The 12634-nt window shown below is 50.5% G+C and overlaps 1 protein-coding gene across 3 annotated transcripts; it reads right to left on the minus strand.

Annotated features, from left to right (window-relative positions):
- Positions 1-4082: 4082 nt before the first annotated feature.
- Positions 4083-9942, minus strand: CHADL (chondroadherin like). Of its 3 annotated transcripts, XM_066993697.1 has the most exons (5): positions 9580-9942; positions 8785-8949; positions 7038-8702; positions 6653-6819; positions 4083-6383 (listed from the first exon to the last, which is right to left on the minus strand). In XM_066993697.1, the coding sequence occupies exons 2-5, from the start codon at positions 8929-8931 to the stop codon at positions 6173-6175; spliced, it is 2190 nt and encodes a 729-aa protein (XP_066849798.1). In that variant the 5' UTR covers positions 8932-8949; positions 9580-9942; the 3' UTR covers positions 4083-6172. The 3 variants fall into 3 exon arrangements, with proteins under 3 accessions (XP_066849798.1, XP_013051148.3, XP_066849800.1); XM_013195694.3 differs by having other exon boundaries at positions 8785-9942; XM_066993699.1 differs by lacking the exon at positions 4083-6383 and having other exon boundaries at positions 6408-6819.
- Positions 9943-12634: the final 2692 nt, after the last annotated feature.

Raw genomic sequence — 12634 nt, forward strand, 5'->3', positions numbered from 1 at the left:
CCAGAACAGCTGTGCACAATTCTGGGGTCTCTGGAGTACAGCTGTTCTGCATCTTAAATAGGACATCCATGGTTAATAATGAATTGGTTGTAGCTTTAGTAGATGCATTTTTTTTATTGTTTATATCCAAAAGAAGATCCATGTGGTTTACTGATGTTTACATTTCTATGCGTAGAGAATTTATGTGGTTTCTCAGTTTTATACATATATATATGGGTATATTTTTACAGAACTGATTGGATACCAATCTGACTCCTGCCTCTGCAGATTCTCTGGACTGCAATGAGTGTGTATGAAAAACTGTGGCAAAAATAATAATAATAATAATAATAATAATAATAATAATAATAATAATAATAATAATAATAAATACATTTTAAAAAAATCTCAAGGCTTAAAATTCACTTCTAATATAGCAATATTAAACATTTGGTAAAGTATAGGTGTGTCAGCTAGACTTTCAGGAAAATGTTTTATATTAAGCACATTCAACCATTTGACCAGACATTTAACTGCCTACAGTTGCATTTTGTAACATGACTAAAGACTCAACTGTGGTGGTGGCATAGAAAAAGCAGTCCTTCAAGAGTCTTTTTTTTTTTTTCCTGATATTTAACAACATACGTTCTGCAGCCTCCTGCTGAGGGAAACACAAAAGAATGCTCTCGGCAACAAGCAGTAGCGTAAATGAAATTACACAGGGACTATGCTAATGGAGTATTAAAATTTGCTTACTTTCCCACACAACAAGAAAATCTTGGAATTACAGCTTCAGTTTTGCTCCTTCCCCCTTTATTACTACAGCCTTTGTGGTTCAGTTTTCCCTTGGCAATTCTTCACTGCCTTAGCAGCCTTTCAAGTATATGTATTACAAAATCACAGCAAATAAAAGCGATGGAGCTATCTTACTCATAAGGAGTGCTGCTCTGGGGATTTTTGCACTGCCAAGGGACCAGACAGAGAATTTAGCTTGAGAAAAAAATGGAACTCAAATAGCATTTTTGCATACATGTTTAAATCGCTCATTCCGTGTATTAATAGAAAGACAGCTGCTTTAGTTTCTATGTTGCTGCTGTAGTAATATGCAATACTACAAATACTTGACAGCTTTACTAAAGTTTATCTAGCTTTTCCTCCCACTCATCTTTTGTAGTATAGCTTATCCATTGCCACTTGGCTGTCCAAAGACATTGAAGAGTTACCCTTGCTTTCTATGACAGCACAATCCTCAGTAAAATGAGAAAGACTTGCTATCTGGGTACACAAATGTCATGTTACCTTCAGTAGCTGGAGGTGTGGGAATCCCATATACCCAGGGAGACCCGTAGTGAAGGCCAGTAGAGACATACACACTTGGTTGCTTAGGAAAGCAGAACTGAGGCATGGCCAAACTCAGCAGATGGCCACATCCCCACATCCCAGCTATCTGTAGATGAGGAATTTGGGTTCAGCCTTCCCTCAGAGATGGTTCTGCAGGGTGCCTGTGAAACTGCACCAGTGCAGCACCTCCCTCCATTACCCCAAGGAGGTGGCATAGCTCCTGGGGCCACCAGTGCTGCCAGCTGGCAGAGATGTCCCCAGGGAGAGACAAGCCTGTGGGGCTGCCCCTTCCTTACTTGTCTAGACTCAGTTTCCCCTGACAGGGCACAGACCCTGAAAAATCCCATGGGACTTTCTCCTTCCCCAAAGCCAGCCCAAGCTCAGGGAGCAGCTCTTTTTCCAGTCTGGAGTCCCATGGAGACACCATCCTCAGAGGAACCTGATCCCAGATTTTTCCTTATCTGGGGTATTATCTTCACCCGTCATAGCTGAAAGAGCTGGGCTGGCTCTCACAATAAATTTAAAAAAAAATGGAAATCATCACTTTTTTTTTAACTGGTCACTTGCTTGTGATAGTCTTCTGCTCAGAGCAGGAGATCAGTGGCATGTGGTCTACACAGAGAAGGGATTCAGGAGGAACTTTAGTCCTCTTTCTTCAGTTTGGTGTTGAATCCGTGTGGCCTCAAGAACCAAGGCGCTGTGGAAGATGCCTTTCACTTTAAGTTCTTACTTCCATAAAAAAAAGTTACTTTCTTTATACTGGAATTATGAAGTGAGTATTTCTATGGAGTTCCTTGTGACCTTACAGCATTTGAGTTGGCCTGAGGCTCATTTTGGAGGCTTAGGATTACTCAAATACACGCTTCAAGAGTAGGAAAGCACTTCTTTTAATTCAGTGGCAGTCTGGCTCACACAGCTAAAGGAAAATATGGTCTTAGTTATAGATTTTGGCTAAAGGAATTGAGACCAGGCCAGAAATTGGATGCTCTCTCCATATGCTATAGCTAAAGACTACAGTATGATAAACACATAATCCAATGGGTCTTGGCTTGTAGAAGAAAAGTGCTTTGGTTTGAAAATATATTGAGTGCAAAGTTAAACTTCTTTGTGCAGACATGCACCAGGAATACAGGCACCATAAGGCCCGTGCCTCACGTACTGATATGGAATACTAAAAGGATTTTTGTAATATTTATTTTCCTTGAAAATAATTATATGCTTCAGAACTTTTATTTCCTTCCCGAGGACATTTCATTTAAAAACCTCTCCAACATTACAGTTTATTTAAATTATATTTTACTTTAAAAAATAAAAATAAAAAACACTATCATGTGATTACTTTTTTATTTAAATTAGGAGATCTGTATAAACTGAACCTTCAATTTCTAAACCAGAACTGAAAGCAGAATTTCTATTTCTTGACTGAGAGAAATATCATTTAGTTGTCAGTCATAGCAAATTGTCTTTTGATATGTAGTAATACTATAGAAAGAACTCCACTCTATCAAAATAAGTTTCAAATATTATGTAGGAAAAAAACATGTATTGTTTTGATCAATAGTGTAAATCATCAGAAAAATGAATCTGGTAATCTGCCTATTCTAGAATAGAATCTGAATATTTTAGAACAGCCAGAATGAACTGATGTGTTTATGAGATAGCCACTGGCTTCCTGAGCTGAAAAACAGAAGACACCGAAATCTGAGTATGGCAACTGCATTTCCATTTTCCTTACGAAACCATACAACTGACCAGAGGAGGAAGAAAAGAGAAATAACCCACATAAGCTTGTCACTCCCCCTTCCTTTCACTATAAAGACAATGTTTAGGGACAATGAATAGCATGGTGCAGTTTCTCTAGTTTTGAAGATGCTTTGCAGGGAAATGTAGGGATATTCTCCTAAGAGTGTCAGAAAAGTACTACATGTTATTATGTGTCCACTTTGCGTTGGTAAGGAGGTAGGGAATTCAAATGTAATTATTTTCATACCCATTTGGTTTCTTGGCAATGTATGAAAACAGACTGATAAGGGAGAATTGACATTAATTAAGCATTACTCAAAATGGTATTATTTTGCAGATAAGGCTTTAAACCACTTATTGCTGCTGGAATAAATTCCAAATTAAAGCTGTATTTCTTAAGTTGACATTATTACTGTTCAAGAATAAAATCCTCTTCCATTGTGGGAGAGACTGTAATATGCTTCCTATAATATATTTTTACCCTGAGCCTGGCTTTGCAAAATAAGGACATTTCATGAACATTGACTATTCAGCATTAGTCCAAATTTTCAGAGATGTTTGTACTCATCTGTCTTCAGGAGAGTACCTGATAAAGTGGGCTGTCTTCTCTCTCTCTCTCATCTCTCTCTCTCTTTTTTTTTTTTCCAAGACAGAAAATAAAAATGACATGTCATATCATGTTGAGGAGTTGTGTGGCAGAGAAGTGGGCTTGCTTCCCCTGCACTGTCTTCTGATTAAGGCCCAAAAATTACTTCTTAAGGGTACTTTTATGATAACCCATTTTCTTTAACATCACTCTTCTGAGCACCAGCTACAACTACATACTACAGCTGAGCGCGTAACTGTCTTACATCATGAGGACTATGAATGCTTCATATCCCTCTGGACATCAGAGGTACATGGAAGCAGAGGAAAGGGGGAAATGATAAGACCAAAATTATGTTATTATCCTTTAAATTTTCTCTCTCTTATATACTACTCCCTTACACAGGGCAAATTTTAACACTGTATCAGCAGCACTCACCAACTCATTGCATAAAACGCAAGAAAATTTATTAAAAATAAGAATGTTCTTTAAATAGACTTTGTGTGGGAAATAACAAAATCTTAATTTATGTCTTTCACTAGCATTCAGTTTTCTGTATGAAGATGGGGCTCCCCCCCGTGAAGCAAACAAGAAATAACAGCTTAGCATTTCTAGAGGAACACTTTGGCTGCAGCCTAAAAGCCACGTGTACATAAGCTCCCCCAAGCAAGCCAATCTTCTTCCCATGACCTGTCAGAAAATAGCAATGTAGGCATGTAACCAAATTAAAGCCCAAACCTTCAGCCCAGTCCTTGACCTGAATAGTGAGTGAGGATCCGGATCCTGGCATTTGTGGCATATGTGATAGTTTATATGCAGCCGAAGTAAATACTGTAGTCAGAGGTTGCGGGGCTAAAGTTTGAAAAGTCCTACATAAAGAAGAGATCTCAGAAAAGCAAATTTAAATAACGTTAATGTCAAGAAAAGTAATTCTGATTGCTATGTTCTTTATCTGTCATGACTAGACAGATGAAAATCTATTATAGCAATTTTGCCTTTAAGGTCATTTTCTTTTATTTATTTTATTTTATTTTTTATTTATTTATTTTTATTTATTTATTTTATTTATTTTTAACAGGCTCTGTACTAATTTTCCTCACAGAATGACTAACAGAAATATGACCCTTGTGCACCTTTTGTAGTTAATTCATTAGGTCAACTCTAACCACTAAGCCCCTTGTCAGGTTATTTCTATAAGTGATAAGGAACAATTGACCTTAAAATATTGAAGCCAGGTAGATGAGCCTATTTCACAAGGTCTCTTGGCTCCACCCTTGTTAAGTGAAATCTGCCAGGTGTGGATCATTTGACCTTTGCTATATAGGAAGCTTGAGGCGTGGGAGGGTGTGTCAAGGGAAGCTAGGTGATGTGATTTTTTTTTTTTTTTGGACTTCAGTAAAGCTTTAGACACAGTTTCCCATAGGATCCTACTGGACAAAATGTCCAGCATACAGCTGAATAAAAACGTCATACGGTGGGTGAGCAATTGGCTGAAGGGCAGAGCTCAAATGGTAGTGGTAATGGGGCCACATCAGGCTAGCAGACGATCACCAGTGGGGTCCCCCATGGCTCTGTTTTAGGACCAGTTCTCTTCAATGTTTCTATAAATGACTTGGATGTAGGACTAGAAGGTGTTTTGAACAAATTTGCCTATGACGCTAAACTTGGAGGAGTTGTGTGGACTCTGTTGAGAGTGGAAAGGCCTTGCAGAGAGATCTGGATGGACTGGAGAGCTGGGCAATCACCAACTGCATGAAGTTTAACAAGAGCAAGTGCCAGGTCCTGCACTTGGGACGGGGCAACCCTGGCTATATGTACAGACTGAGCAACAAGATGCTGGAGAGCAGCCCTGCAGAGAGGGATCTGGGTTTGTGACTGATAGCAAGTTGAATATGAGCCAGCAGTGTGCCCTGGCAGCCAAGAGGGCCAACCGTATCCTGGGATGCATCAAGCACGGCATTGCTAGTCGGTCGAGGGAAGGGATTGTGCTGCTCTACTCTGCGCTGGTACGGCCTCACCTCAAGTACTGTGTGCAGTTCTGGGCACCACAGTACAAAAGGTACGTGAAACTGTTGGAGAGTGTCCAGAGAAGGGCTACAAAGATGGTGAAGGGCCTAGAGGGGAAGACATGAGGAGTGGCTGAGGTCACTTGGCCTGCTCAGCCTGGAAAAGAGGAGGCTGAGGGGAGACCTCATCGCAGCCTACAGCTTCCTCATGATGGGGAGGGGAGGGGCAGGCGCCAATCTATTCTCTTTAGTGACCAGTGATAGGACCCATGGGAATGGTGTCAAGCTGAGGGAGGGGAGGTTTAGACTAGACATCAGGAAGAGGCTCTTCACTGAGAGGGTGGTCACACACTGGAACAGGCTCCCCAGCGAAGTTGTCACTGCATCAAGCCTGTCAGAGTTTAAGAAGCGTTTGGACTGTGCATTTAGTCACATAGTCTAAAATTTTGTGTAGACCTGTGTGGTGCCAGGAGTTGGACTCGATGATCCTTATGGATCCCTTCCAGCTTGGAATATTCTATGATTCTATGGAGCCTCTGAGTGCCGGTTTTCCTGACCTCTTTTTCTTGCTGGGCTTTCCTGAAGCCTTGACTTGATCAGGACTGGCTCTTCTGGCTCCCCAGCCAGGGCAGCTTTGGAAAGTGGTGGAAAACTTCACTTTCTGGCCCTGGGCTTCTGGAGGGGACCCGCAGGTGGCCCCTACACGCAGGTTGAGCTTCTCAATCCACCTGGAAAAGAGGCAGAAGGCCAGCGAAGGGAAGGGGTGAGGGAAAAGGCAAAACCATGTGGGTATGAGTTGCTTCAAAGCCCGGCCAGGTTGCTCAGGGCCTCACGCGGGTAGGCTTTGAATACCTGCCCACCCCAGCTCCTCACCGTTTTCCTTATGCTGAGCAGGCCTAGGCTATTTCCCTCTTTGCGCCGCTATTTCCCTCTTTGTGCCTCCGATGGCACCGTGTCCTCATTGTGGCAGGGCTGGCTGTCCCCTCCCAACACTCACCGGCGTAGGGGAAGGAGCTGGCAGTCGCAGTGGAAAGGCACGTCCCTCAGGTTGAGGATTTCCAGCCCCGTGAAGTTGCTCATGGCGGGGATGTTGCTCATGGTGTTGTTCTCCAGGTGGAGGCTTTTGATCTTGGCTCCGAGGCCAGCAAAGGCACCAGGGGAAACCTGCAACGAAGCAAGGGTGAGTCAAGGGGGTCCTTGTGGAGGGGAGCAAACGGCTGCTGGGAACTGGGGACAAGCTTGGAGCAGGACAACGCTCCAGCCAGGCCTGAGGAACTTCCTGGTCCCACTTGGGCTGTGGAGCATCTCCCGAAGCTTTGGGAGCTCAAGGACACCCAGGGGACAAATGTCCCTACCAGGGCCTGGGCCACAGTCACATGTACCTGCTTCAGGCCCATGTTGTCCAGGTAGAGGTGCTGCAGGGTGCTGGCCACGGGCAAGAAGGCGCTGTCCCCTATGTGCCTGATGGGGTTCTGGGACAGCTTCAGCTCACTCAGGGCGGGCAGGCCCCGCAGGGAGGCCGTAGGCACCTCCGCCAGGTGGTTCCCCTCCAGGTGCAGCTTCTCCAGCATCTTGGTGGGCGCCAGGGCGGCAGGGGCAATGCTCCTGATGGCGTTCCCAGCAAGGTAGAGTCCACGCAGCCCCACCAGCCCGTCCAGGTCACCCTCAGCCAGCTCCCTGATGGTGTTGTGCTGCAGGTAGAGGGAGAAGAGGTTGGGCAGGAGCCGGAAGGCTCCTGGGGGCACCCGTGTGAAGGCGTTGCGGTCCAGGTGCAGGTAGGCAAGCCGTGGGGCCCCCTGGAAGGCAGCAGGTGCCAGGGTGGAGAGGCGGTTGTCGGAGAGGTAGAGGTAGACCAAGCCCTTCAGCCCCCACAGTGCCCTGGGACGCAGCTCCTCAATGCCACAGTGCTGCAGGTGGAGGGACACCAGCTCCTCCAGGCCAGGGAAGGCACCCGGGGACACCATCCTGAAGGCGTTTCGGCGCAGGTCAAGAAGACGGGTGTCCCTGGGGAAGCTGTGGGGGATCTCCCGCAGGGCTTGGTTCTCACAGTTGGCGTGGTGGAAGTCAGGAGAGCAGGAGCAGCCCCGGGGGCACTGCCCGCTCCTGGGCACCGCCAGCCGCACTGAGGGCATGGTGGGGCTGGGGGAAGGTGGCTGGGGGAGGCCGCACCTCATCTCGGGGGGCCGCAGGGAGTCGAGGGACCGGCCACGGAGGGCAGGGGGCTCGTTGCAGGTCCCCTCCGCCTGCACCCATGCCCGCCCCAACCAGCGGTGGAAGGGGAGCAGGAGGCAGGAGCAGAGCAGGGGGTTCCCAGCCAGGTTGACCCTCGCCAGCTGCTTGACCCCGGCCAAGGCAGGTAGGCCCCGCAGCTGGTTGTGGGACAGATCCAGCGTCCGCAGCTGGGGGCTGCGGGTGAAGGCGTCGGGTGCCACATCCTGGAGGGCTGCATGGTCCAGGAAGAGGTGCTTCAGGGAGCCCATGGCCACGGCCTCCTCGGACAGGTAGGTGATGGGGTTGTGGCCCAGGTCCAGCCGGGTGGCCTCACTCAGCCGTGCCAGGGCCTCGCCGGGCAGCGCCTGCAGCTCGTTGTGGTCCAGGCTCAGCCGGTGCAGGGCAGGCAGGGCGGTGAAGGCCTCACTGCCCAGGACGTGGAGGGCGTTGTGGGACAGCCGGAGCCACCTGAGGACCTGCAGGCCCTGGAAGACCATGTCTGGGAGGTAAACCAGGGCATTCTCCCTCAGGTCGAGGAGAGTGAGGGACCCCAGCCGGCTGAAAGCACCCGGCTGGATCTCCTCAATGCGGTTCTTCTTCAGGATGAGCTGCTGGAGGGAGGACAGCCCATCCAGGGACTCTTGGTAGAGGACGGTGATGCTGTTGGAGGCCAGGTTGAGGTAGAGCAGCCGCCCCAGCCCCCGGAAAGCCCCTTCCTCCAATCTCTCCACCTTGCAGCGCTGCAGGTCCAAGTGCGTGAGGTAGGGGATGGTGAGGAAGGCTCCCACCGGGACCACCGTGAAGCTGTTGCCCCGAAGGTCCAGCTTCTTGGTGAGCTGCAGGTCACGCAAAGCACCACATTAACCTCGGGGTCTGCAATCCCTCCCCATCCCTGTCGTCCCCCAGCTCCTCACCCACCTCAGGGATGCTGCCAGGCACGGCCATGAGGTTCCTGTTGAGGCACAGGACATGGGCACGGAGGTTGTCACAGACGCAGGCTGCGGGGCAGCGGGTGGCAGCCGTCCCCCCCAGCACCAGGGCCACAGCGAGCAGGAACAGCCCCATGGCAGGGGGCACCTGCAGCTGGGGAGAGACAGCAGTGAGGGGCCAGGCTCCTGTGCTCTCCCCGATGGCATCTGCTGATGACACTGGGGTACGGGGACCATTGCCACAAGCCAGGATAGCCTCTTCTTCTAGCACTCATGGGGAATTGGCTTTGAGCAGGCACCCCCCCTTATTGCTAGCATTGAATCATCTCGATCTCTGCAAGCACTCACCAGTCCTTCCACATCCAAAGCTCAGGTCTCATAAGGCACGCAGGTTTAGCTACCCACGGCTTCCTGAGCTGCCATGCCGCATTTGGAGCTAGCTGTTCCTGGCGTTTTGTGGGACAATGCTCGCCACTGTTAAGCTGCAGGAAGGAGCTGGTTGATTTTGGCCAGGAGGGAGCGAGCCCCTAGGAGATGGGGTACCGGAGAGGGGCCGAGGCTGGGGTGAGCACAGGGGGAGGCAGCAGTGTCCTAGCACCCCCATGGTATGGGGAGCAGCAGCAGCGGGGTCTAGTAAGACTCAAACACATGGGTGCCCATCCCCTTGTTCCCCCACCACCACCCCCGGCTCACACTGGTGCCACCTCCCACCACGGTAATGTCCCCAGCGCTGCCCGCGGCTGGGAACAGTTGCTGCTGCCTGGCATGTCCCAGTCCCACGCACCTTGGGGGGGGTCACGTTGTGGGTTCCTGATCCTCAGGAGACGGCAATGAAGGAGGGAAAGCTGCTGCACTGTCCAGTGGCTGCCCAGCTCCTGCGGCTTCCTTGTGCCTGCACCGGTATTTGTAGGAGTGAGCGCTCCAAGAGTGAGCACTGGGCCCCTTTGTGTCACTTTTTCCCACACGGCTGGCTGAATGCAGCCAGAAGTACCGGATGAGGAGGGGGAGGAGGAAGGGAAAAGATCCCTGGGGCTAGGGCAGCCGCCCAGGCATTGCCTCACCTCTCTGTCACCGGGGCCAGGAGCACCAATGCTGAGCAGCTGAAGCGAGCAGGGAATTTGATCTCGCCCTTTTCTGTCCCTGTCTGCCTACGGCACCATAAATGTGGGTGCATGGTGCCAAAAGGTGACATACAGCCACTGGTGTGGGCACGGCGGTGAGGCCGAGAGAAAGGAAAGCTGCCACATTTGCCATCCCCACTTCTCCTAATTTTTATTTTTTTTTCTGTTTTTGAAGAGGCCAGGGATGACAGTGCCTGTGTGAAGTGTCATTTGCTTGCAGGTGGCCATGGGAGGGCTTTCATTTTCCTGTATGACTCATTATTTCTCTTTTTTTGGCTATGCAACTGCTATATGCATACCCTGCAGCCCATGGGTCCCACACGGAGCAGATCTCCACGCTGCAGCCCGTGGAGGAGCCCCCGGTGGAGCAGGTGGATGTGGCCTGGAGGAGGCTGCGGCCCATGGAGAGCCCCCACAGGAGCAGGCCCCGGGCCGGAGCTGCAGCCCGTGGAGAGGAGCCCACGCAGGAGCAGGGGGTCTGGGGGGAGCTGCCGCCCGTGGGGGACCCGTGCTGGAGCAGTTTGCTCCTGGGGGATGGACCCCGTGGTACGGAGCCGTGTGGGAGCAGTTCTTGAAGAGCTGCTGCCTGTGGGCAGCCCCCGCAGGCTCAGTTTGGGCAGGACGGCATCCCGTGGGAGGGACCCCATGGGGAGCAGGGGCAGAGAGGGACCGTGTGGGAGCAGCGGAGAGGAAGCGTTAGGGACTGACCGCAGCCCCCATTCCCTGTTCCCCTGTGCCGCCTGGGGAAGATGTAGAAGAGGGTGGACTGGGCAGAATGTGTTTTTAGTTGCTTTTAGTTCTCACTGCTCTAGCCTGTTAGTAATAGGTAAAAAAAATTACATTAATCTCCCTATGCTGAGTCTGCTTTGCCCGTGGCAACAACTGTGCTGTCCTTATCTCAACCCTTGAGCTCTTGCCATCGTATTTTCTCCCTCTCTTCCTTTGAGGAAGGGGAGTGAGGGGCTGTGGTGGAGCTCGGCTGCCCAGCAGGGTAAAACCACCACAGCACCTCTCGGTTCCAGTGGCGAAAAGCATCCACAAGGCCAGCACGGATCTGGCTCTGTCGCAGGGGCCTAGTGTCAGGCTCTTGATGCCTGCTCTCACTCTTCCTCCCCTCACCCTCCCCTTTTTTATTTTTCTCTTTATTTTACAAACTGCAGCACTGCTGCAGCTACTGTCACCACCACCATGGCCACACACCCCACACCCCCCCGTGGCCATCTCCAGTGCCACAGCCCTGGCCTCTGCCTGTCCCCCACCACGAGCAGCTCTGTGACAAGGAACTGGCTGCCCAGCACGGAGGACGATGACCAGCACAGCTACATGGCCAGCTGAAGGCCCTCCGTCCCCTGCACCGAGGAGCCCCACAGCGCCCACGTAAGCACCCCTGTGAGTCTCAGTGTGCTGCTGAGCTTGTCCTCACCCTCCAGCGGTCCAGCATCCCCCCATGCTGGACAAGGAAACCAAGGCTGAGGGACTGGGGGTGCAGCAGCTTCACAGCCGCTCCTCAGAAAGGAGCCCCCTTCCCCAGCCTCCCCGCAGGCTTTTTGGCTGTTTGCTCAGCAATGGCCTCAGCTGAGGCTGTGGGAAGGGAGCCAGGTTTTGCTCCTGCTGGCGGAGCACGGGACATGAGGTAGCACACCTGAATGGCCCCTCGGGGGACTGAACCCTCCTCTGCCAGGTGGCACCACGGCACCAGCGGAGCTGCGGCAGGCAGCGCAAATCCTGGTGGCAGCTGTCAGAAAGCAAACCCTGAAGCAGAGGATGTGTTGCTACCTCCTCATCTCAGCGTCTTCTCAGCTCTTTCAAGAACCTGGCCCCTGAGTCACTTTGGGAGCCGCGGCTTGCACCCAGAACATGGAGGTGAGAGGCTTTGCAACCACTTTCCACAGTCAGCAAAAGCCCGGTGCAGATAATTTCAAACACCTCCTGTTCTGCACAACCCCCTTTTGCAGAAGGAAACAGAGCAGGAACAACAGCCACAAAGCAGCAAGACAAAATACTAGGAACGTGAAGGACAAAATCAGCTTTTCTTTCTCGGGCCCCATTAAAAGAAATAGATTTGCTTTCCATCCCATTTGCTGGGAATGACCCTTGGGGGATAGCTCAGGAAGGAGGGCAATTAGCAGAACTGCAATATAGGAACTGCTGCTGTGCTCCCATAGGGGTTAACTCCTGGGCTTGGTGTCCACATCCCTGTTCTGCATTGTGTTCCAGAGCAGCAAGGGGCCAGGGAGCTCCAAGAAAAGCTACACAAGGTTCAAGACAGATATTACAGACTTTTACATCTCAGTTTTCCCCTCATGCTCATGGTAACACTTGCTTTTGCAATACGCTGCTGAAGGAACAGAACGGGATCAGGTAAGGGAGGCAGGGCTTGGCATTACAGCAGTTGAGCACAGCGATCAAAGCACTTGCTGTAGGTGCATGTACCTTCGCTTCCATCCATTTTACCCATGTGGATACATATTTCTCCTCCAGTCACAGAAATAGTGAGAAAACGCACTGTGTTCTCAGCCTTTTCCTTATGAGAGGACACAGCTTTTACCCAAAGGCCAGCACCTCTCCCCCCAGAGCACTGAAGAGTGCTACTTGCCTGAGTCTGCCGGAGCCAGCCACGCCAACCTCCCACAGCCACCCCATTCTCACCCCTCACACAGGGGGTTATCTCACACAGGCCCAGAACCTGGAGGAATTTAAGCAGAGAGCACAGGCGCA

This window comes from Anser cygnoides, chromosome 1 (genome assembly GCF_040182565.1).
Source record: "Anser cygnoides isolate HZ-2024a breed goose chromosome 1, Taihu_goose_T2T_genome, whole genome shotgun sequence".
NCBI lineage: Eukaryota > Metazoa > Chordata > Aves > Anseriformes > Anatidae > Anser > Anser cygnoides.